Here is a 23,900-nt window from a genome sequence, read left to right as displayed (position 1 = left end):
ACTCTGTGCTTCGGATATACTGGAACGAGTTAGCTGATGTATATCAATTGATAAGCGACGTCTTACTCCAGCTGATACTCGGCGATTGAGATTGTACATGATTGTCCGCGTGACGTATTGACACTGAGACTGAGTAATGCGGCCTTTGCCCCACAGTAGAAGCGTTACCGGAACATTATCCTTCATCCCTGATGCCTGATTTTGATTAGCTCGATGATATAAGATAGCAAAGCATCACTAACCCAATCCAGCATACTTGCGTGACTCGGGAAACTTTTCCCGCCTACTTGCTCCGAAACCTGCCCAAGCAACGGAGTACGGCTCTCCTCTAATGAAACTTGTCGTAAGGTAGCCGTAGCTTCCGATAACGAATCATTTCGATGGATTTGATTAGGCGTATGTGGTTGTTCCATTGACTCAACAACAACTTCGCGTTTGACGAAAGTATCCTGGCGCGAAGGTCCATTACCCCTTTCTAGATCGGTTTCAGGATAGGTCGAACTGCCTGATATGTTGCCCGTGGCTTTTTGAGAGTGTCTCCGTGTATCAATAGGCGCCGGGGTTACACGACTCAACTGCTGCTGGTGATCCAAAGATGTTGACTCTTGTCGCTCCAACATATCGCGGTCACCATCAAGTAGCTTTTGCAAACTCTCGACCCACTTCTCAAACTCCTCTTGGGGCGTGCCATCGAGTAGCGACTGCATCTCACATCTGATCTCTTTCTTTGATGCACTGGGTCCAAGCTTGCGTTGAGAAATCGGTAATGCGTGATACGCAAACAGGTCGCTCGTGCGTGGAAAGGTGTCAGCCACGTCTTCGTCTGCGAGCTCTGCCGCGTCAACATGCCATTTCCATGTAGAAGAAATCTTTCGGTCTTTGTTCTTCGATGTGTGTTGCTTAGGCAGTGTCGCCGGTACGTTGTTATCCACTTCAACGTCTTCTAAGATGTCATCTGGTGTCTTCGAGCGCGCGCGTTGTTGTTTCCTATCTCGCTTCTTGGGTTTCTTCGTCTTTGGCGGTGGCGTAAGCTCTTTGTTAGAGATATCGTTGGTGCTGCTCTCTCCATCACTACTACCCTCTTCTTCTTCTTCTGTTGCTGCCGCGTCACCGCCGGCTAACCACTCTGTCGAGCGTTCAGAGGCTTTTACCTTCAGCTTGAGTAGGCTATCAGTGACATAACCCAATATGTCCTCTCCAAGGTTATCTCCATGAGCTCTTGCGCTGGCAAACAAGATAGTTCCCAGGACCGAGTCGACTTTGGCAGCCGTGTCGAGATGCCCTGCTATCATGGAGGCCACACGTTGAGCCATCTCGGATCGGAATAAATCCCCCATTCTCTCGATGTTTTGTTCGGGTGCCTTCTCTTCACGCATATGTTGCTCCAGTACCTGCGGTCCCAGTTGGTCGAGGATGCCCTCAGGAAAGCAGATCCTTACAAGCCCCTGTACTGCGTTCTTGAATAGATCATTCCCCAGGTCGGTCGCGGACGAAATAACTTTCACACGGAACACCCAGTCGTCTCCAGTGGGTAGTGATATCGAGCGGCCCTGCTTCTGCGCCCGGTATGTGTCTTTGACAGATCCGGCGCGCGACGAATTCGAATTTGGCTCGGCGTGTTGGGTACGTTTCGAGGTAACACGTGCGCGTTTTGAAGCGGTATCGCAGGCCGGAGACTGCGACTTCTGTCAAATGTTAGCTGGGTCGCGACGGAAGCGCATCAGCGTCTTCGTGGCAGGCAAGAGCTGATGCAGTCGCGTTAACACTTACTCGTCGCTTCTTCGTTCCACTCGCCATGATGTTGACCTTGGAGAAGATAAGAATCAGAAAGCGTGGAGGTTGTGCCCAGGTGAGGTGGAAAACAGCTAGTGGTAGTGGGCGAAAATTTGGCAGTCGCGACAGGTGAAGGTGAGAGCAAGAGCAGTAGCGCACGTGGAAGGACGCCCGCAAGGCCACCGCGACCCGCCTACAAGAACAACCGACATCGGGACTGCAGATACGAGAAGCCAAAAATTCGTCAGAACTGAACATCTGGAATATACCGTCACAAGATGAACTGTTGGTCTATATTCCGCCTCGTCGAACTGTGTCCTAAGTGACGACATCCACCTATGGGGCCTGCAGCACAACCTCAAACTCAAAAGGCACGCACAGCAAACTATACTCATCCAGCGTCCTAGGCCCACAGCTCCCACTCCCCAACCCATGATGTTCCGCATCCAACCTCAGCACAACCTCCTCCCTCTTCTTCCTCCTCAACTCATGCGGATGGTCCGCAGCCGCAACGTCCTTCATCCTATAATGGCTAACCTGGAAATCAAACAACTTCTTGTGCCCACCCTTCTTATCCGCGAACTGAGCGAGCAGTCCCGCGCCACTACCGTTAGTGACGCTAACATAACGGGTATCTGTGCGGTTCGCTGATTCTTGGGGTACTTCGTAGTCGACCCAGAGGGCGTCGATGCTGGAGGCTGTGTATTTGCCTACGGGCTGGGAGAGCTTGCTGTCGCGGTAGGTCTCGCCGAAGCCGCGGCCGAACCATTCGACGTGTTGGAATTGCGCGGGGAGTTCCAGGACGAGGCCGATGCGGGGGAGGGTGCGGGGTAGGTTCTCGCCCTTGGGTGTGCCGGTGACGTGGACGGATAGGGTGCCGTTGGCGCTGAATGTGTATGTGAGAACGCAGTCGATGGACCATGAAAGGACTGGAGGTGCGACGCGTTGATGCACGGTGACCTTGAAGGTGTCTGAGCCTGGCTGCGACCACTCGACTTTGCGAGTCAGTGGCTTTGCGTGGTGGAGTTGCTTGTCCTTCCAATCCCAACCGTCTTGCGGGATGTCGTTGTCGGTAGGAGCGCGGAAGATGTCCATTTCAGGTGCTTTGGAGATGAGCTCGGTCGAGCCTTGCTTCCAGGATGTGAGACTGCCATGGAGGGTGTTGAACTCCCAGGTGGCTTGTTCCGTTGTAATCTTGAGAGTGTTGCGGGATGTTGTCTCGACGGTGACTTGCTTGCCTGATGATTGAGGCTTCCTCAAGGACGACACCGGAGTAACAGGCACCTGTGCTGTTGCGATCTCGAAGCCTGCCTTCAAGTATGGTGTAGCCTCCTTCAACTGGAACGAGATGCTAACCAAGACCTCCTCCTCGCGAGCTTCGATCGTGGGAAGTTGCACCTCGAAGGTTTGGCCAGGCGAGATACCAGAAGGAATTTCCAGATCTCCAGTAACCCCATCAGAGGATGAAGAGGAGACTGATGTGTATTTGCAGACCAAGTGATCGAGCGTAATGAAGTCGTACCGGTTGATGAACGTGGCCTTTGAACCATTCACTTCTAGAAGCTGTACGGGCTCGATAGCCTTCTTGTACTCGATCAAACCAGCGTTGGGTGAATGATCGGAGTTGACAAGACCGTCCATGACGAAGGTGGAGTCGTGAACCTCTTCGCCGAAATCACCACCATAGGCGTAGAATTCTTCGCCGGTCTGCTTGTCCTTGGTGAGAAGACCGTGGTTCGCCCATTCCCAGGCGAAACCTCCCTGTAAAGTTGGGTACTTGTAGAAGGCATCGATGTACTCTTTGATGTTACCGGGGCCGTTGCCCATGGCGTGGATCTAATACGGTAAGTCATAGAACTAAGGATCAACATGGCGTAACTTACGTATTCACAAAGCACCAGTGGCTTCTTCTTTTCCTTGTCTTGACCAAACTTGATAATCTCGTCGAGCGGGGGATACATCCTGGAGTACATGTCCATGGTGTCTGCGTAAATGTCCGCTTCGTAGTGAATAGGCCGGCTGTCGTCGTACTTCTTGATGTGCTCGTACATCGCCACAAAGTTTCGTCCCATGAAGCCCTCGTTGCCAAGAGACCAAATGATGATCGATGGATGCATCTGGTCTCTCTTAACGAGTGCTTCCGCACGGTCCACATACGCCTTCGTCCAGTCTGGGTTGTCGGTCGTCCATTCCGCGGCCTTATCCCTAGTTATAAGTTGACGCTCACGGAACGGTAGACTGCGCTCTTCCTTCGACAGCGCGGCATCAGCGATACTTTCAAAGCCGTGGCATTCCACGTCAGCTTCATCGATGACCCAGAAACCCATCTCGTCTGCGAGGTCGTACAATCGTGGGTCGTTGAGCTGATGAGATGTGCGGATGGCATTGATGTTGTGACGCTTCATGAGAAGAAGATCTTCTTTCATGAATTCGTACGGCACAGCACGACCAAGAGTGGGATGATGTTCATGGCGGTTGACTCCGCGGAACACGACTCTCTTACCGTTGACTTTGATAAGTCCATCTTTCATCTCGACTTGTCTGAAGCCAACGCGTTGGGCAATAACTTGATCGCCGGAAGAGGCCACCAGATGGTACAGGTTTGGCGACTCAGCAGTCCACTTGAGTGGGTCCTTGACCTGGATACTCAGTTCAGTCACACCATCACCCTTGATGTCCGCCTCAGATGACACGACTTCCTGCTTGTTTGCATCCAGCAGCTTTACTGCAACCTTGCCAGAGCCAGTCGCACTGATCTTGACTTTGAGTTCGGCATCAGTGTAGGATGAATCCAGGAGGGTCTGGGCAAAGACGTTCTCGATTCGGGAAGCCTTGGGGAAGCCAACCAGGAAGACGTCACGGAATCTATGATGATGAGTCTCGGTTCATCTCGACGACGGACCATACTCACATGCCACTAAGCCACCACTGGTCTTGGTCTTCGATGTACGTTCCGTCACAATGCTGGTACACCCTAACAGCCAGGGTGTTCTCAGCATTGAGATCGACGAACGAAGTAATATCAAACTCATCAGGGTTTCTGCTACCTTGAGAATAGCCAACTTCTTTGCCATTCACCCAGACGTGGAAAGCGGCGTCAACGCCCTCAAAACGTAGTCGAAGCTGACCGTCCTGGAGACCTTTCGGGACCTTGAACTTACGAACGTAGGATCCAGTCTCGTTCTCGGTAAAAGGCACGTTGGGAGGATCAACCGGAATGTGATAGATTACGTTGGTATACTGCGGGCCTTTGCCGAAGCCCTGCAGCTGCCACATGCCTGGCACGGCAATGTCGCTCCATGATGATGTGTCGAATGTAGTGGATTCAAATCCTTCCGGAGCCTCAAAAGGCGAGTATGAATGCTGGAACTTCCACGTGCCGGAGAGGCTGTGGGTTGTAGACTTGTTCACATCGGAACTAAGCGCATCAGCCTCAGAAGCGTAGTTGTGAAAGTATGCGCGCGCAGGCAACGTGTTCTTGTGGAGGATATCGAGGTTGTTCCAGTCCGGAACGCTCGCTGGGTGCTGACCTGAAGACATGATGGATGGATTGAAAGTTGATGGTACTTCCACGAACCACTGCTCTACGTCCTCTATCTTTGATACAGTTGTCGACACCCCACAGTAAGGCGGCCGTACTGCGGTAGGCAGCGCGACTTGGACTGATCAGGGAAGCCGTCCGCCCACATGTCGTAGATGCCAAGTGGACCTTTCATCTGCTTCTCAGGTGACAGGACTAAGGAACGTGTCGGCAATAAACGGCGCATGTTGCTTGTAGGAGCTGGGAAGACTCGCATCGGGGGGTTGATGGGGCGACGTCCGGGCGCAAGCGCGAGCGGGGGTTCTTCGCTTGATCACTCCGACTCCGTTAAAGGGAACCTTGGAAAACTTTGGACAGGCGCTTTACAGCTTGTGATGATTTCGGAACGCGATTCTATAACACACAGAGGCACTGCAGGAGCATTAACTTTCTTACGACTGTATTTGCAGAGATGGGTGTCTGGTTTCCCTTTCCAAGGGGTGTGATCAACGGGGCGGCTGCCCAACTCGGCTGGCTTTACTCCAGGAATCCATCCCCGCACTCCGCTGCCCAGCCCAGCTACACCACATTGACCCTCGCCTGGTTCATCGCGACTCAATGCCAAACCGACCGGCTCAATTCTTGATTCATCTCCTTCGTAAAGACTTCGCGCGTGGCGCCCCAGAGCTGGTACAATTTGGGAGGTCCGTCCGCCAACCGGCCTGCTTCTGGACCTGGGCCCGCCCCTGCAGAAGGCCCTATTACTTGGCCTTGGTACCATCGCGGTATAGCGAGCTTGGAAGTTGAAAATTTCCCAGTAATCCCGCTAATATTCCGCCCCTAATGCGGTGCTATTGCCGTACAACAAGCATACTTGGCCAACCGGGTGGCGCCTGAGCGCAACAGTTTGCATGCAGAGCAGAAACCATGCATCGGGTCAGGAAGGTAGAGCAGATGCCTCGGTGCCATGGGGTAAGATTACCTGCAGGCGCTACCTGTTTTGCGGAGAAGCCTGTATACTATAAAGAGACCCAGTATTCCGGAAAGCTTGCGCATCGTTGCAAATCGGCCATCAAGTGGAGAGCTTTCCCGTTTTTCTGCTCCACACCTCCAGATCTTCTCCAGTCCTTGCCAGCGACACATTCAAGATGGCGGAGAAGAGCGAAGACATGGGCGCTGTGACGCACCAGCTGAGTGCAGTTGACGATGACATGAACAAGCATGCGAACGTCAAGGAGGCCAATGTAGCTTCCGTAGCTCTCAGTAAGTCAAAGCTGTATCTGAGACAACAGGAACAATGCGCTGACAGCATACAGCCGCTGCTATCGAGGCAGAGAAGCCGAAGCTATGGTCTCGCGGCATGATCCAGCTCTACATGATCATGGGCGTTGGGTACCTAGTCTCTACGCTCAACGGCTTCGACAGCTCCCTCATGGGATCCATCAACGCGATGAAAGCGTACCAGAACACCTTCGGGCTGACTGGTGAGGGATCCAGCACCGGCATCATCTTCATCATCTACAACCTTGGTCAAATCGCCGCCTTCCCATTCTGTGGATTCCTTGCTGATGGCTACGGTCGCCGTATCTGCATCGCCGTCGGTTGCGCGCTCGTCCTCGTCGGAACCGCCGTTCAAGCCACAGCCCATGAGATGGGACATTTCATTGCCGGTCGCTTCATCCTCGGATTTGGCGCATCCATCGCGTCTGCTGCTGGCCCTGCCTACACCGTCGAACTCGCGCATCCTGCCTACCGTGGAACCATGGCTGGTATGTACAACAACTTCTGGTGGGTCGGCAACATTCTGGCTGGATGGACCACATACGGCACCAATCTCCACATGGGCAACTCTTCGTGGGCTTGGAGAATCCCAACTATCGTTCAGTGCATTCTACCGACCATTGTCATGGGCTTGATCATGTTCTTCCCAGAAACGCCGCGTTGGCTGCTAGCGCATGACCGCAGGGAAGAGGCCATCGCCATCATGGCAAAGTACCACGGAAACGGCAACCCCAACTCTCCCATCGTCCAGCTCCAGCTACACGAGATTACCGAGGACTTTGCTGTCACTCGCAACGACAACCCGTGGTGGGACTTCCGTGAGCTAGGAAACACCAAGGCCGCACGCTACCGTTTGGCCATGGTCATCGCCATGGCTTTCTTCGGTCAATGGAGTGGTAACAACGTCGTCAGCTACTTCATGCCAGCCATGGTCAAAAACGCTGGGATTACTGGTATGTTCTGATTGCACGAAAGACATGTGCATAATATACTGACTTCGTAAGACCCCAACAAGCAACTTCTCATCAACGCTATCAACCCAATCTTCAGCATGTTAGCCGCCATCTACGGCGCCACCCTCCTCGACAGACTCGGCCGAAGAAAGATGCTCATGGGCGGTCTCTGGGGCGGCCTCTTTGCCTACGTCCTCCTCACAGCCTTCACCGCGACCGCCACCCCCGACAACAACCTCGCCTACGGCACCATCGTCTCCATCTACCTCTTCGGCATCTTCTTTGCCTGGGGCTGGACCCCCCTCCAAACCCTCTACGCCGTCGAGTGTCTCGAGAACCGTACTCGCGCCAAGGGCTCCGGCCTCAACTTCCTCTTCCTCAATGTCGCCATGGTCGTCAATACCTACGGCATCTCCGTCGGTATCGAGAAGATTGGCTGGAAGTTGTATCTCGTTTATATTGTGTGGATTTGCATTGAGATTGCGCTTATCTTCTTCTTCTTTGTTGAGACTGCGGGCAAGACGCTCGAGGAGCTTAAGGAGATCTTTGAGGCGCCGAACCCGAGGAATGCTAGTTTGAAGAGGGCGAAGGTGGAGATTGATGAGTCGGGGCATATTCATAATGTGCATGAGTAGGGGCAGTGTAGGTGCTGGGTTGCGTTATTATTGAACGGAGCTTGAGTTGAATGTAACGAAACCTGACGACTTGAGTCTCATTGTAAGAATCCAGTCGTCCGATTCGTTTTCATCTTTCAATCTGATACAATACGCGTGATGCTGCTGATCTCTTGATAGTTGCCACCAGTATAGATGCTAGTGGCAAAGGCGAGAGAAAAAGCTCGTTCTACTCATGTACCCATTAGGGTGCTCTACAATACGCTTTCTAAATGTTTACGAAGATCTGAAACAGTCATGTCGTACACAGCAGCATCAATGCCCTTTGTCAAGAACGCCTACTCCCAGATTGTATCAGTCTTCCGCCACATCACTCCATCCATCCATCTGCTCAGCCCTCCCATCACCATCAATCAACCCCACTCCCCACACCTTCCTATTTGGTCTCCACACCATCTGCACCATGCTTGCCACATCTCATACAACGCATCCGATCTGCTCAATCAGGGTACCTAGAACTTCCTCATGCGACAACGACCCCTCTGCTCGTTCCATCCCCAAAGGCGGCACCAGAACCCCGACCTATCTGACCTTATCTCTTTGCAAGAAAGAGGGTCCGCAACAGCAGGCCCTCACGTGACACATATCTGCATGCAACCATTACTTTTTGTGACACCATTTCTTCTTCTTCTTTACGCCTCACATCACAAAGCCCACCGATCCTCCCCGCGGAACAAAACCACACTGCCGGGCAGTATCGGCACAAGAAACAGGGTAGAATGTACTATCTGCCAGCCACACTGAACTGTTTTTGTTTTCCCAACTTGCTTTTCTCCACGATGTGCGGTGAAGCGGTTGCCACGCATTTGGTAACGAGGACGATAGTTGACCCGCAGTGTCTAGGTAAGCGAGAGTGACAGAAAACGCTCGCGTAGAAGGAGGGTAGGACCGAAAGAAACGGTACGTTAGTATTCAGCGAGCGGTTGGGGAACCGTAGTTTGCGGTGCGAACGCTAAGTTCTGGATACGAACATGTGAGACTTGGCGGAGATGTGAGAGGGTTACGACAGTGGCGTCAGGCTTGCATCTTCATGTACGCATGGAGAAGACGCAGAAAAACAAGATCACGTCCGAAAGCGTGTGACATGGGAAAATGTTGTTTGATGCATCGGCTTTTTTGGATTGTCTCGTTCCTTAGCTTCATGCTTTCTCCGCACTTTCATCTCAAGCCACCAACGCACGTCTTTTCAGCTTCTTCTATCCAATCTCCATTTCGTCTTCCGCGGTGGCAGCTCGTTCTTTTCTGATGGCATCTTTCTTTGCTCTCCGTGCGGCTGCTCTTGACATGCCCTTGCCACTGCCGATCTTGCGATATGCGTCCAAGGACATGCCTATGCGCTCCGCGGCTGCCATCTGGGCTTGTAGTGTCTTGTCTTCCGACATGTCCATCTTGGGGTTAGCTACTTTTCTTTCTTTGCGTGCTTGCATTCTGGCGAGATTCTGGCGGGTGCGTTTGTCTAGACGAGGTTTAGTATGACGGTGAAGTGGACGTTTGAGGGTCCTTTGGAGAACGCACTCATCTTCTTGCCCAGAGGCTCGGAATCAATGGCCATAGTTTGGTCGCCGTTGGCTTGCTGGACCGGGCCTGCATCTTGTTAGACTCGCTCACCCCGGTCGCACGTGCCAAAAGCAAGTGCGCGTAGGATCAATAGACGTTAGATCGTCATGTCCACCACGTGACATACCACTCTGCAGGTCGGCTTGGGGCGTCGAGAAGGCGTCGCCCAAGACGTCGACTAACTCATCAGCCAATGCGCCCATCTTGCGTCGGTCCTTTTGCTTTTTCTTCTTCGACTTGGTCGCAGGCGCCTGGCCGTTTGCTCGCCTCGGGGAAGCGCTTCGCTGGCTCGTCTGTGATTGGTCGCTATCGCTTGCATCTGAAAATTGTTCCTCGTCGCCCAACCTGAATCCTGTGTTTGCGACAACGGGCGTGTTCGCAGCGGCAGCGTCTGCTTCGGGCAAGGTGGGCGCCATGTTGCTTTGTGGACTGCCGAATTGAGGATAATGCAGATGCAAAGGTTGGCTGGACATCAGAAAAGGTAAGAGCAAGGGATCGGCAGAAGGTTTATCCGGCGCATGTGATTTGTCCGTCGGTGTGTATTATCGAGTACCAATGCTGTGTCGCTCCATGCGCTCTATCATCTACCTCATCGTCCGCCTTTTGAGGAGTAAACTGTAAACTGCTATGCACAATGCCGCCCAGAACGCAATTGGAAAGAATGTAATGACGCGCAGGATTGACGGCCTAAAGTGTGAGGGAATATGGCCCCGCAGCGGGGATGAGAAGAGGAAGGTACAGTTAAGGAAATTCGTGAGTCGTGAATGCATGTCCAAGCACCCGTTCCGGCGGCCGACCAGGCCAGTCCTTTGCGCCCAACTCCAATGCCAAGCCCTGTCTAGCTCTTGATACCAACTCCAGTCCAAGCAAATGTGATGCGACGCTACTCGTCATCGTCAACAAAGAAACCCCAGAAGAGCACTTCCTCGTTCTCCCGGCCCCGCAGACAGCCGCCGTAGACGTCTGCGCACATCTCGATGGGCACCTCGAGCTTGATGCAGCCGTTGCCGAGGAAGGTGAAGAGCAGCCACGAGTCGTATTCGGGGAAGGTGCCGTCGTCGTCGTACTTCCTGCTGCGTATGCCGCGGTTCTGTAACGAGGGCGTTGTGGGCAGGCGAAACGTGTGGTAGGGCAGCGTCTCCTCCGAGTCGGCGACGAAGAAGGCGTCGTTGAGGGCGAGTTCGACGGTGACGTGGGGCGGCGAGGGGGTCTCGGGCAGGCTCAGCGTGTCTTTGTGGAAGCGCAGGGTGCCGAAGCGCAGCTCCGTGGGCTGGCCGAGCAGGTCGAAGAGCTCGGTGGAGTAGAGGCGGAAGTAGCCATTGTGCAGGCTGCCCAGGTCGCTCTCGTCGTCGGCAGCGCGGCCGCTGAGCGAGAGGCTCTGCAGCTGGTCCTCGACGCGCTTGCCCTCGAGTTCGGCAGCGTCGAGCGACCGGCGGATGTACTTGGGGGTGTACTGGTTGCTGAGGTCCGAGATGGCCAGCCGGCAGGCCTCGCGGCGGATCTCGTCGCGCCGGGCGGTGCTCTTGGGCGTGGTCACGTCGTCGGCGGCGGGGTCCTCGAGCGAGCGCAGCAGCCCCGTCTCGAAGCCCTGGACGAGCTCCTCGAACTCGCGCATCACCCGGGCGAGGGGAGACGAGGCGAGGGCGGCGGGTTTGGCGTCGCGGGCGACTGCAGTGCTCTCCAGTACGGCCATTGGAGGCGTGCGCGGCCAGGACGTGGCTGCGGCGCAGGGTGGTGCGTGTTGGTAGGCGGCAGTTGCTGGACGCGGTGGACGCGGCTTTGAGGCTCCTGGGGGCGGAGAGGGGTGTGCAGCTCCGGCTGGCACAGCAGTCGAGGCAATTGCGGTCGGCCGTGTCGTCGTGGGCGTCGGGGGATCGGCCGTTAGTCGTGAGGGAAAGGCGCAAAACAACAACAACAGGACAGTGTCGCAGCAGACGGGCTAGTGCATCAGGAGACAAAGAAGGTCGGGACCTCGAGGGAGGGACCGAAGTTTTGCTCGCGGCTCCAAAGCCGCCAAGAGTGCTGGGTAGATGCTTCCCTCTTCCAGCCCACCGGCTAGCGCGACTGCATCCAATAGGCCAGGGCTGGCCCTCCACGGCGATGCGCTGCGAAGGGGCTTCAGCGTGCGACGGCCCAAGACCAACGCAACCCAGCGGTTAACCGTCGCCTATGCCCCATGGCGAGCGCTAACTCTTGCTTCTGCTCAACAGTCGCTGTGCGCGCGCCGCTTGTAGCAGACTGACCCAGCCCAGTCGCTCGCTCGACTTGATGCAACCTGCGAACCGTCTGGTTGGTACCCAATCAGACCAAACTGACCCGGACCTGTTATAAAGACTGGGGCGGCACTGAACGGCCCGAACATTCGAGACAACCGCTCAGCCCTCACCAGCATGACCGCCCGCCTCATACAGAGAAAGACTGAACAGACATTGCAGTCTACATTAACGTAAGAACATGCAAAGTAGGCGACCCAATGTCAATGTAATCCGGAGTAGGCTCTACGGTAGTGGATTGTCTCATAGCATGCTAGATTGCAGTGAGCCTAGCCTACGACCAGCATAACACGACTACTGTAGGCTTGGCTTCGGCATGCCGATCTCTCACCCCACGCGGCTTCCCTGCCGCTGCCCTCACTCTTACTGTTGATTGTTGATGGTTCCTCATCCGGCCTGGCGCGCCTTCCACCGTCGCATCGCCACTTCCTCGACCACTCCTCGCCCACCCAGCCTCTTCGTCAGCAATCTATCCTCTGACCATCTCGTATTGATGACTGGTCATGGGCGCTCGTCGGCCTGCTTTCCTCGCGCGAACCATCACCATGTCTGCTCTCCTCACACCCCGTAATAGCACCAGGGAGCCCAGTCCACGCTCTCGGCTTTACACACGCCTGTCGGCACTTTGTACCTGCCTCGACGTCTTATGCGACCTCAGATGATGTACATGTGCAACCACGCTGCGACCTGGAACCCCCGCAATTCGCCATTTGCCGTCACTACGTCACTGCTGACCGTTCCCAGCGAACCCGTACAGACATAGAGCGTAGTCATAGCGGTGAGACATTTGCCTACATCCCGCGCCTGATTACTCCTCCTCGACATACACCTGCTCACCTGCCTGCACATCAATGCTCCATCCTTCGCGGAGCATCGACGCCGATCCAACATCGCCGCTTACCGTCAGATGGGGGCTCCAGACCGAGAAATCAGCCCACCTCCCTGGCTCCAGTCGTTCCTCCCCGCCTCTCCGGGCCTGCCTCGGCTTCTTACGTGATACTCCGGCCTACCAGGGTGCATGCCTAGACCGATGTGTCCGACGACACCAGGCAGGGCTGTCCGTGAGAAGTGCCTGAGGCATGCAGTCTGGCCTTGCTCGAATTCTTGAAGTCGATGTTGTTTCGACGGATACTATCATGGAGGGCAGGTGAATTGCTATGCCACTTGCGATGTCTTACTCATTTCCAAGAGAACAGTGCGTCCCATGTGCTGGTATTGATGTCGAGACTCTCCCTTCACACATCGTTCGTCGATTCAAGGTGGTACATTCAAGATATGCCGATCTGTTCGTTGTTTCGCAGAATATGCAGCACCCTACAAAGTAGGCCCTCCTAAAACCTTTCTTTTGGTCACGGGTAGCTTGATAGCGTGCAGATTCCCGGGTTATCGCGAATCTCAGGAATACAGGGGTCGTTGTAGCATTTATCTCATCCTTCGTCACTTCCACATTGCTCGCGACTCCAAGTGGCGAGGGAGGAGGGGAAGAACTCAGGTGGACCGGCGAGCAGGAACCAAGGTGAAGCAAGCCTACCCATCTCCCAACACCATCATCCTTCGTTCTACACACCAACATCATCCACAAAGCTATCGTCAACGAGCCCCTCTTTATCAAAATCTTAATATGCAATCAGTCTACGGTTTTATCAGGTATACATCTCGCTCACCTGTTCGTCAAACCGCCAGTATGCCTTCAGCCAACGGTTCCGTTGCGCCCACACCGCGTTCACCTCCAATCGTCTCGTCCCCAACCTTCGCCGGCGCGTCAAATTCCTCATCCAATTATAAAGGCAAAGGAAAGGCCCCCATGACCAACGACACCAGCAATGGCACGAGCAATGGCACCACCATTCGCAACAGCAAAGTCTACACTGCAAGCCACGACAACAGCAATGACAACAGCAACGACAGTAGCAAAGGCAAAAGCAATGGCGACAGCAATGACAACGGCAATGGCGACAGCAATGACAACAGCAATGACAACAGCAATGACAACAGCAACGGCAGTAGCAACGGCAACGGCAACAGCAATGACTACACTCCAAGCTACGGTATCGGAAACTTGACGGAATACCTCATCGACGTCAAGACGCTCACCAAGCTCTGCGACCTCGGCGTATCAGAAGCCGCTCAGCTCGGAGCCTTCCTCACCAAGCGCTACAAATCCCTGAACGAAAAGCAAACCCGCCGCATGGCAGCCGCCGAAAAGATCATTGACGAAGTCGAGACCATGAAAGAAGGGCACAAAGTTTTCGACAACAACGTCGTCCACCACTACGATCGCTTCGTCAAGGAACTAGAGGAAGCCGAGACCGCCATGTACGAGGGTATCAAGGTAGCCATGTACACCGATGCCGCGAAGAGCGCAAAGCTGGCCCGAGAGAACTCCGAGTTTGCCAGGAATTTGCACAAAAAGATCGAGGTGTTGAATGGTGAGTACAAGGCTAAGAGAGACGAGATTGTGGCTGCGAGGGATGAGATGATTGATATCTTGTACGGTGCTGTTATGCGGTGCATCTTGGTGGGGTCTGGTGCTGTGGAGAGTGAGAACGATAAGGATAAGTTGTTGAGTTTGTTCAAGCGCTGAAGACACTGGGTTGGGGTAGATGTTGTTGCTGCGAGGTCTATTTGGTATGGTACCTTGGATATACCCGGACAACTTCGATGTCGTCTAACGTGACGAGTCTATAGTCGGAGAATGCAGTGTATTCCTCAGATGCTCAATTCTTGTTTATTGTGGCGCTTCGCTCGAGGCGATCAAACCGCTGCCCTTGTAGATCATGCCGAGGTGTGCAACTGAACCAAAGTCGTTTAGTTGTCTACCAGCTCAGTTTTTGCAAACTGCTGCACAACAGCTCCGCATTCGCGCTTCACTGAATGAGGCGGCCTTGCATGACCGCCAGGTTTTCGCTAAGCGAATCAGGCCGACCTTTGCTGCCTAAGCCATCACGATACCCCTCGGATGAGCTCCGCCACAATCCAGCAAAAGCAAAACCGGCCATATCATACCCAGTTCTTCGCATATCCTGCAATTAGAATGCACTTCAATTCCATTTCCAAGCCTTAATAAGCGACAGTCCGAGACAATCGCTACCTAGATATTTGACTCGACTGGGTGCTCGAGCGCGCGACACAAGACACAACTGCAGGTTCTCAATGCGATATACAGCATACCTAGTAGCCCCAGTCACCTTCGAATGAGCCACTATGGATGCGCCGGTGCGTAGATGCCCTGCTCTCTGGCGTAGAGGCTTAGCGAAGCTAACATCAGAAGGCATATGTGGACCGTGAAGAAAGTACGAAGCCATTCGAGATGGGGCCGACAAAGATGTATCGACATCAACCCCTGGACACATCCACCCAGCAAATACGCCTCATTAAGCTGCGCTTGGATGAGAACAACCGGCTGCAGTTCGACATATCAGTTTTTGAGTTGAGCAGCGCGCCACCTTTCGTGGCTCTTTCCTACACCTGGGGCCCACCATCACCACAGTTCAATATCTCGGTCAACGGCGAACCCCTCAGTATCAGAGAAAACTTGTTCCAGTTCTTCCAAACCTATGTTATGACGACAGAGGACGATTTCCCGTGGGAGCCTACGGACAAATATGCCGATTGGACACCAGTGGGGGACGATTACGTATGGAAGCCGATGGGAGACGAGTACCTTTGGATAGACCAGATCTGTATCGACCAGACCAGCGTCAAAGAGAGAAACCATCAGGTTGGAATGATGGGATCGATCTACTCCAGGTGCCACGAGACCATCATCTGGCTTGGAAACATTCACAACAACCGAGATGTGCCGTTTGCTTTGAGAGACACCAAAGACCGACTGGTGTATTCCAGGGAAAGCGATTTGCTTTATGTGACGTCTATTACGCGAAACGATTATTTCACTCGCGTCTGGATTGTGCAGGAAATCATCTTGTCAGATAAGAAGAAGGTACTATACAACCATCCCTCCACCGGTCCTGTCTGGGTAGATTGGAGTGATCTGTGTAGAATAGCCGGGCAATTTCAGTATCGCGTCCCTCCGATACCTGCGAGTTATCTGGTGAAATCTCATCTTCCAGATATCTGGATGACGCTTCTACACGCTGTTCGCTTGTTTAGCCAAAGTCATTGTCAGGATCCTCGCGATAAGGTTTACGGGTTCATGGGGCTCGTGGAAGAAGAACAGCGACTCACAATCAACTACGCAAGATCCTTGGAGGTACTTCTACTCGATGTGATGGCCATTTTTTACGAAGAATTTGTGACCCAGAGACGAAGAGCCATCCAAACGTACCTTCGAGTCACCCCATGGACAACTTCAAGAACGGAAGAGTTGGTGGGAGACCTGTCTCACTCTTATGCTGAGTATCAAAACGCGTTAGTGGAATTAGGGAGAAGCTGGAGTATAGTGTCCACAAGCCTGGATGCATTCTTATACGACGTCTGGGTCAAGGCGACTTACGATTGGCATCAAAAGTTTGGTAGCAAACGACCCGGACCTGACGTATACCCCTATATTCAAGCGATGGGCTATTTCCCCGAAGCTCCAAATCAAAACATGGAACTAAAGAGGAAAGAACTACTTCCCTACAGCGTGGGTGTGGAACGGGATTTAGGATATTTTGAGCCGGCCGAATGGAAACCAACAAAAGACTGCTGGTGGTATGAGGTTGACGGCATTACCTACGAGATATATGGCTTAGTCCGCCGTCACCCTCCAAACGATGGAACTAAAGAGCCTGGATATTATGGCAGGAAAGTAAGGAGGCCACTCAGAGAATGGAAAAGTCGGATTCGCCTGCCCGCTTGGCCTGTCACCCGTCGTTCCATTTGAAGCGGGGGGAATTCATTGCGTATAGGTCTATGCGATCACCTTGAAACAAGAAAAGAGAGAATAGGTCTGCAGACTGCATGAATAGAAAAATGTGCAAAGGAAGTAATTTAAAGATGATGCAGGCTCTTGGGCGTTTATCTTCTTTGAAAGTTGACATACGAAAGCGCTGGGATCGGATCGACATAGGTATGTTGGAACTATGATTAGATACGACTGGTACAGCTGTGAATGTCTTTCGCGAGGGAAATAACTTCCCATTGATATTGACAATCGGTCTTCCAGCCTCAAACATTGTTGCCAGTCGCAACACCCCAAAAGTACGCCGCCCACGAACCGACGACCAAGAACAATAGCGCAACGAACAACGACAGGCTGATCTTCCTGTTCCTCTCCCCGACAGAACCACACTCAAACTCCTTCCTCCGCACGTTGATAATCTCGCCTTTCCTAATGCGCTGGCGCCTAGTCCATTGAAGATGACCAAGATCGCTCGTCCAGAAGGAGCCCACAAACATACTCGCGGCGACCACGACCGAGCAAGCGGAAAGTACAACATATACGATAACGACGTTATCGTAAGAGTTGTCGTCGCGATCTTGGATGACACCCGTGATGATACGGATGATGATGGACATGGCGTTGTTAACGGCGATCTTGACAGCATAGCCAGAGCCGAAGACCTCTTGGTACCACATGGACGTGCGAATCGAGTCGATGATGACAGTCGGACCAAACATGGATGCGACACCGTAGATGCCGAATGAAGCTGCGGTGCCAGAGTATGTCGGGCCCCATGTAGCCAGGCACATGGACAGAAGCATGCCCAAGCCACAGACAAGCATCAGGGTAACGCGGTTGCCCAAGATATCTACGAAGATGCCGATGGTTGGAACGAGGAAGAAGCCCAGATATTGTGCTAGGGAGGAATACCAGCCAGCCTTGACGGCATCCATGTCGAAGCGCTGCTCGGCGAACTCGGTCGCATTCTGAGCGAAGACGGAAGCGGTACTAGTCTGGAAGAGGGAGAAAGCAACAATACTCCAGAAAGTCCAGGGAAGCCGCAGAACCTTTCCAAACTCAAACTTCTTGTTATTCTCCGTGAGCTGTTCGCCCGTCGCGGGATCGGCGGTGCCAGTGTACTTCTTCCCGCACCAGCGCGTAAAGAACCAGTACAGGAGGGTGGTAACATTCGTGAAGAGGTTCATGAAGACAGCGACCCAGTACACCCAACTGAAGTCGCCAGTGTTCTTCGCAATAACGTTCGCCGTAGCCTTCCCGACGAAAGATCCAATTTTGCCAATGCCGAGTTCGAAGCCCAGGGTTGATGCGAAACCGTTGGATGGTGCGAACCAGGAGCTGAAGACCTTGTACTGCGCGACTTGTGTGGCTATGTCGCCGAATGCCTGGACGATGGATCCGAATATCATGAACTTGTACGAGCGGACGGTTGTGGCGGCTGCGATGAATATGGCGCCGATGCTGTAGATGGCGTTACCCCAGAGCATGGCACCTGGAAAGTATTCGGTCAGCATTAACATGATTCAAGAGATGAGGGGAGACGAACTGGCACCACCAATCCTATCGGTGACGAGACCGCTGACAAGGATCAGAGCGGTCTTCATAAAGTCCTCGCTGGCTTCCAGCACGGAGTACTGCGCGTTGTTGATATGTAATTCCTGGTCAATGTTAGTCGCGTACCCATCGCAGCAATCATGTAATCCATACCTTCTTGACCGTACTCTTCATCGCACCAGTCACACCACTACTCCAATGCGACCCAAACCCCGTTGCCGTAACCAAAAGAATAGCGATAAGCTTCATCTTCAGCGGAATCGCCTCACTCTTATCGCTGTCACCCCGCCCCTCAGACGACGCATCACTACAAGCAACCACCTCTCCCACCTTCTTCTCAGACTCAATCGGCCTCTGGCCCTCATTGTCTACCGACCTCACAGAATCGGGTCGTGCAGCCATCGTCCCTCCTTATCGCAGTTGAAAGATGATCTGATAAAATAAGAGATGTGCCTGCGTTAAGACGGCGCCTACGATCCCATTTTAGTACTGCCGAACGGGAAAGGAAAATCTCGACATGGCTCCGCTTCAGGGCGAAGACGGGGCTCCTTTGCGGGCCGTTTTGGCTTGGTAGCATCAAGATGTAGGTTGGGTCCACTGTGTGAGACTGTGCGTCTTCGTATACGGCGATGGGCTGATACCACCGGGAGATTACCGTGATGGGTGCGATAGCGTGTGCTGTTGGGTGTTGTGTATCTGTCACATTGCGGTGTGGTTGATATGTTCAATGAGGAAGTTGTTGGTTGTTGTTTGAACTACAAGGACTTTGCTCATAGGTCTTTTTCGACTGTTAATCTTGTTTGAACTTTCCAGGAGTCGCGGTCGTAGTTCTGTATTCGGGAAGTACAAAGACCGGCTCACCACGCCAAGCCCAAGAAGGGAAAGTGCAGAACAGAAACTTTTATCAGATCATCTTATCAGCCCGTAGATTAGATCCAGCCCCCAAAGAACCAACGCTACCAAATTATCGTGGGTCACCGGGAGAACGCTTATCATTCTTCTACATGGAGCCCATACAGCTACTAGAAAGCTACCTCTACCAAAAATCTCAAGCATGTCCGAGCACGAACAACCTCAAACCCCACACGCGGCAGCAGCGCAGGAGCCTGGGAACAATTCGGCGTCGCCCTCACTCACACCCATACACCAAAACAGCATACCCTACGTCCGTTGCGGTGAAATGCCCCCTGATCCCTCTTGAGAAATTGCTGGTCCTGTGCGACCAGGTAGATTTGCGTTCTACAACGCGCCGTTTGAATCCTTCGGACAAGCAAGTCTGTACTGTGGGTGTGCAGAAGTGCTATGTAGGGTATGTGTATTTGGTGCATGGAATGAGTGAGGTGTTTCTGATCTAGGCTTGTGACAGTGAGGAGAAGCGTGGGATGGAGCTTGTCTGCTGTGTCTGAGCCGGTGAGAGTAGATTGTACTGATTGCGCGCTCTTGACGTGGTCAGTCGTCGTTCATGGCGAGGCGCAATGCTGTGCAGTCACTCTCTGGTGTGATGGTAGTCGGAAGGGGTGCGCGCGACTCATAAGTGGGATCACTTTACGAAAAGCTTGGCAGGCGTACCATGGAACGTGACAACTTCGATGGGCTCGGTACACTGAATATCACGCGCACGAAAGAGACAAGCCTGATTATTGGAAATTTAGTCCAATGGATTCGCTATGAATGCCTCAAAGCCTGATAGGCTCAAGTGTGGTATACGCCTTCCAGCGCCAAACGCCTTGCCAATGCCCATCCTCCCGCTGCTCATGCTCGTATCATAGAGACCTGCTAGCGATGCCACTAGCACAATGCCATCGTATACCTCTGCTCCCAGCTTGCGCCTCCGTCTAGTCCAAATCCTACAAGTGACGAGGCGGAAGTCCTCCATATGTCATGTGCTCAAACGGATCGCTGGCGAGAACAACCTAAACCTCGCCTCTCAGCTTCCTCTCAATCTCGTCCCTCAAGTTGACGAGATCTTGCTCTGTTGCCTCGAATTCCAATCCTTGCTTGACCCACTGCTCTGCCTCGTCAAGTCTGCCCATCTCGAGCAGACACTTGCCACGCCTCCACCACCCCTTGGCGTTGCCCACCTTCTTCATCTCCACACTGGCTTCCGCATCTACTGCGCCCTCCGCCCAGTTCTTGAGTGCCATGTTTGCCTGCGCGCGGTTGCTGAGCAGCCCAGAGACCTCCTCCCTGACGAGACCTGAAGGTTCCCATGCCGGACGAGCGAGCGCCATGTCGATTGCGAGAGTATAGAGCTTGCCCGCCTCTTCGGGCTTTCCTTTCCTGAACTCGGCGTTGCCCGACTCGCGCAGCTTGTTGATCTGGGCGGAACGCTTGGGGTTGACGGGGACAGGTGGCGGCGGTGTGCCCGTGGGTGTTTCGACGTGCAGGAGGTTTCTGTGGAGGTTGTTCAGTGCGTCGAGCTCGGTCTGGAGGGCGTTGCTGGTGCTTTGGGATGCGGTGATGGTGCTGGTTTGCGGGTCCATCTCGAGAGGGAGGAGCGTGAACGTGTCCGGTGACTCCATGATTGATGTCTGCTTGATGTATGCTGGAATGGGACGTTTATGGGACCGTAGCGATATGTGCGTGGGTAGAGGACAGGTTGGCGCAAGTCGTGGTTTGGTGGAGGGCCATGAGGACAGTTGGATAATTCCCCGGCGCTGTTATCGATAAGCCGGACTGCGCGCTAACACGTGTCTTGTCGGGCGCTTTCATCCAACTTCACTCTCTCATCACATCCGCCTGCCAGCCATCAATATCATCTCCATTAGTCTCAGACATTTTTAATAGGTCGTCGGAGATATGGCGCGAACACATTAATCTGAGGCTCTACGGCCGCAGTATTGCGATTCAACAACGCGTCCTTCGTCTGTTGACATCATCCACGCGTGCTCCTTCCGGACTTCTTATTGTCAAGCTTCGTTCTCGAAACATACTAGAAAGCCTACTTCGACGTGAGTGGAAGTGAATAAATGTGTTGTTCATATCAGAGGAACAAACAAGACATTCCACAGTATCGGGCCGTGATCTGTTGACACGACTACCCGCGTACACATGACTGGACACTTAATAGAACACTGGTAACGTATCATACCGGTAGTGAGTATTACATCTCCTTCTCTGCCTCTTCAGTACTTTATGAGATCCACCGGGGCTATTGTCTTGTCATCGTCAAATGCTCCACGTGTATGGTGCTTTGCTTTCCTTTCAGATCACTCAGCCGATGGCTCGGTTTCTCTGGAACATGGTTTCTTCCGGTAATCTCTTTTTTACGTGCACTCGGAAGACCACACGTGTCTGTCTTTATTGACGTGGTTGAATTTTGAATGCGCACGAAATTACTATTTTTCAGTATGACTGCAACGCTGTCAGGTCAGGTCTTCAAGTGGCTCGGGGAGTCACGTGACCACCCGCGCTTTCCTCTTCAACTGAACCACCCTGCCCCATCAACTTCCTCACCTCACCTCACCACGGACTCAACGTCAGCAACTCCGACTGCCTGCGCACGCACAACATGGCGAGATATACGGTCAAGGTCGTAGCTGGATCGCGCACAGTGAGCTTACTCGTCGTGCTTTCGCCGTCCCAGTCCTGCTCGGCCTTGCTCGACAAGGTCAGGTCACGCCTGCCAGATTTCAGCGTCCCCGCACATGGAACTCAGATTATCCTGCGCCTGGACACCCAATTCGGACCGGTTCTGGATCTCGATGACCTCTTGTCTGACGTCTTACCCAACACTGATGAGACTGTCTACGCAGTCGTCTACGTAAGCCGCCAGAGTATGTATACATACCGCAGATGCTGACTATATCCCAGAGGCTGCTGCCTGCCCAGCGGATGACATCTCTAGGAGCCAATGTCAATGAGCAGCACGACGACTCAACTCAGCGAACCCGTCCCACGACTCCCTCTGATTACGCATCCACCGAACAGCAGACTGAGAGCAATGACCTCAACGGACCGCCCGAGGCACCTGCCACCTCACACGCTGTTATCGACCTCGACCCCTTGATGACCATGCTAGACAGCCCTACACCACCTGACATCACCGAAGAAGTTTACGCGAGGACCATAGCGCCTTTCGGGCAGGCGCTGAGGGCCTCTGAGGAGAACATGGTTTACACCGACCCAGCGATGACCTTCGGCGACCCCAACGTATGTGCAGAACAGCAGTGGTATGACCCGGTGTTCTGCGACATCCTTTATCCTCATCTGTCGCACATCCAGGAACGTCTTCGCCAGCTCAAGCTGGAGCAGGCATCGCTTGAAGACACCACGCTTGCGCTCGCAGACTTGAAGGAGGACCGACTGTTGGCAAAAGAAATTCGCGCGTTGAAAGGTACGTGAAGCTTCCGCATGCGCGTGGGTCATTACTGACTCCGCACAGATGCCGTTGATGTGATCCTCACCCGAGCTACGTTCAAGAGGGTCGATGACGTCCAGAAGCAGACCGGCGATTTACAACCAACCGACAACTCACACGTTAACTGATTACTGTTGGATGTCTCGGTGTATTTCTCGATTTCGCAAGTTATCGACCAGTCGTGGATTACAGCGTCTGAAGACCTCAGATGACCGACGAGTTTACAAGCGGGAGGGCAGAAGATCTGGTTGAGGACTGGGGGTGTACGAAATTCAATGTTCAGTATAGCCGTCTTCCTTCTTCTAGCTACCCGATGTACGAGATGTGGGCCGAATACAAGCGCTCACTTTGAAACCACTGTCTCTCGTAATTAGACTCTGAGGATTGCGATCTCTCTTAATTTAATAAGAAGTACCTTTGCGTATATAGTAGTTATATAATTTAGAAATTATAAGTAGCTTATTTTACTTTATATTATTATAGTACTATAAATAGAATAAAAAAGAACTAGAATATTAAATTATATATACTATAGTAAGTTAATAGTTAAGAAATATATAATATAACTATACTTTAGTATCTTTATTACTTTTATAACTTATATAACTATAGCTACTAATATTTTTTTTATTAATATTATAAGTATTAAGTATAGCTTTTAAAAAATATATATACTTATTAATAATATCTTAGCTACTTTTACTTTTTTTAATTTACTTAATATTAATAAAATAGCTAGTATCTTATAAGCTAACTTCTTTACTTTTATTAACTTTATTATTACTTTTCTTATTATCTTTTTTATTACTTTACTTATAGCTTTACTTATTAGTTATAAAAGATATAATTAAATAAGTATATAATAAAATATAAGCTATTAAGTAGAATATAAAAGTATAGAAACTTTTATATTCTAGAGCTAGTACTAGTTTAACTTAATTAGACTAAGCTAGTTATATAATAATATAATTAAGTAAGTATAAATAAAACTATAATATTACTTTTTTTTCTTAAAGTAATTATACTAGTAATTAAAAAGCTTTTCTAAAAGCGCGCGCTTTAATAGTAATAGCTATTTAATATAATATATATCTTTATAGTAATACTCT

The 23,900-nt window shown here is 52.2% G+C and overlaps 9 protein-coding genes across 9 annotated transcripts; 3 read left to right on the top strand and 6 right to left on the bottom strand.

Annotated features, from left to right (window-relative positions):
- Positions 1-182: 182 nt before the first annotated feature.
- J4E79_008620 (uncharacterized protein) lies at positions 183-1,797 on the bottom strand (the record flags this gene model as incomplete). Its single annotated transcript, XM_049357475.1, has 2 exons — positions 183-1,685; positions 1,771-1,797. 2 exons carry the CDS (start codon positions 1,795-1,797, stop codon positions 183-185), a joined length of 1,530 nt encoding a protein of 509 aa, XP_049207946.1.
- A 312-nt stretch (positions 1,798-2,109) lies between these two features.
- Positions 2,110-5,313, bottom strand: J4E79_008619 (uncharacterized protein; the record flags this gene model as incomplete). Its single annotated transcript, XM_049357474.1, has 3 exons — positions 2,110-3,609; positions 3,657-4,638; positions 4,685-5,313. 3 exons carry the CDS (start codon positions 5,311-5,313, stop codon positions 2,110-2,112), a joined length of 3,111 nt encoding a protein of 1,036 aa, XP_049207945.1.
- Positions 5,314-6,441: 1,128 nt separating this feature from the next.
- J4E79_008618 (uncharacterized protein) lies at positions 6,442-8,162 on the top strand (the record flags this gene model as incomplete). Its single annotated transcript, XM_049357473.1, has 3 exons — positions 6,442-6,556; positions 6,610-7,527; positions 7,579-8,162. 3 exons carry the CDS (start codon positions 6,442-6,444, stop codon positions 8,160-8,162), a joined length of 1,617 nt encoding a protein of 538 aa, XP_049207944.1.
- Positions 8,163-9,397: 1,235 nt separating this feature from the next.
- On the bottom strand, positions 9,398-10,174 carry J4E79_008617 (uncharacterized protein; the record flags this gene model as incomplete). Its single annotated transcript, XM_049357472.1, has 3 exons — positions 9,398-9,657; positions 9,717-9,785; positions 9,886-10,174. 3 exons carry the CDS (start codon positions 10,172-10,174, stop codon positions 9,398-9,400), a joined length of 618 nt encoding a protein of 205 aa, XP_049207943.1.
- A 467-nt stretch (positions 10,175-10,641) lies between these two features.
- Positions 10,642-11,451, bottom strand: J4E79_008616 (uncharacterized protein; the record flags this gene model as incomplete). The annotated part of the gene is made up of 1 exon (XM_049357471.1): positions 10,642-11,451. The coding sequence occupies one exon, from the start codon at positions 11,449-11,451 to the stop codon at positions 10,642-10,644; it is 810 nt and encodes a 269-aa protein (XP_049207942.1).
- Positions 11,452-13,715: 2,264 nt separating this feature from the next.
- Positions 13,716-14,615, top strand: J4E79_008615 (uncharacterized protein; the record flags this gene model as incomplete). The annotated part of the gene is made up of 1 exon (XM_049357470.1): positions 13,716-14,615. One exon carries the CDS (start codon positions 13,716-13,718, stop codon positions 14,613-14,615), a length of 900 nt encoding a protein of 299 aa, XP_049207941.1.
- Positions 14,616-17,143: 2,528 nt separating this feature from the next.
- Positions 17,144-18,833, bottom strand: J4E79_008614 (uncharacterized protein; the record flags this gene model as incomplete). Its single annotated transcript, XM_049357469.1, has 3 exons — positions 17,144-18,369; positions 18,424-18,535; positions 18,585-18,833. The coding sequence occupies 3 exons, from the start codon at positions 18,831-18,833 to the stop codon at positions 17,144-17,146; spliced, it is 1,587 nt and encodes a 528-aa protein (XP_049207940.1).
- Positions 18,834-20,344: 1,511 nt separating this feature from the next.
- On the bottom strand, positions 20,345-20,953 carry J4E79_008613 (uncharacterized protein; the record flags this gene model as incomplete). The annotated part of the gene is made up of 1 exon (XM_049357468.1): positions 20,345-20,953. The coding sequence occupies one exon, from the start codon at positions 20,951-20,953 to the stop codon at positions 20,345-20,347; it is 609 nt and encodes a 202-aa protein (XP_049207939.1).
- A 989-nt stretch (positions 20,954-21,942) lies between these two features.
- On the top strand, positions 21,943-22,919 carry J4E79_008612 (uncharacterized protein; the record flags this gene model as incomplete). The annotated part of the gene is made up of 3 exons (XM_049357467.1): positions 21,943-22,194; positions 22,245-22,767; positions 22,816-22,919. 3 exons carry the CDS (start codon positions 21,943-21,945, stop codon positions 22,917-22,919), a joined length of 879 nt encoding a protein of 292 aa, XP_049207938.1.
- Positions 22,920-23,900: the final 981 nt, after the last annotated feature.

The sequence above is a fragment of the Alternaria viburni genome (assembly GCF_023758015.1).
Source record: "Alternaria viburni strain BMP 2772 chromosome Unknown scaffold_21, whole genome shotgun sequence".
NCBI lineage: Eukaryota > Fungi > Ascomycota > Dothideomycetes > Pleosporales > Pleosporaceae > Alternaria > Alternaria viburni.
The sequence above is the reverse complement of the archived record's forward strand: the minus strand, read 5'-3'. Positions and strand labels throughout refer to the sequence as shown.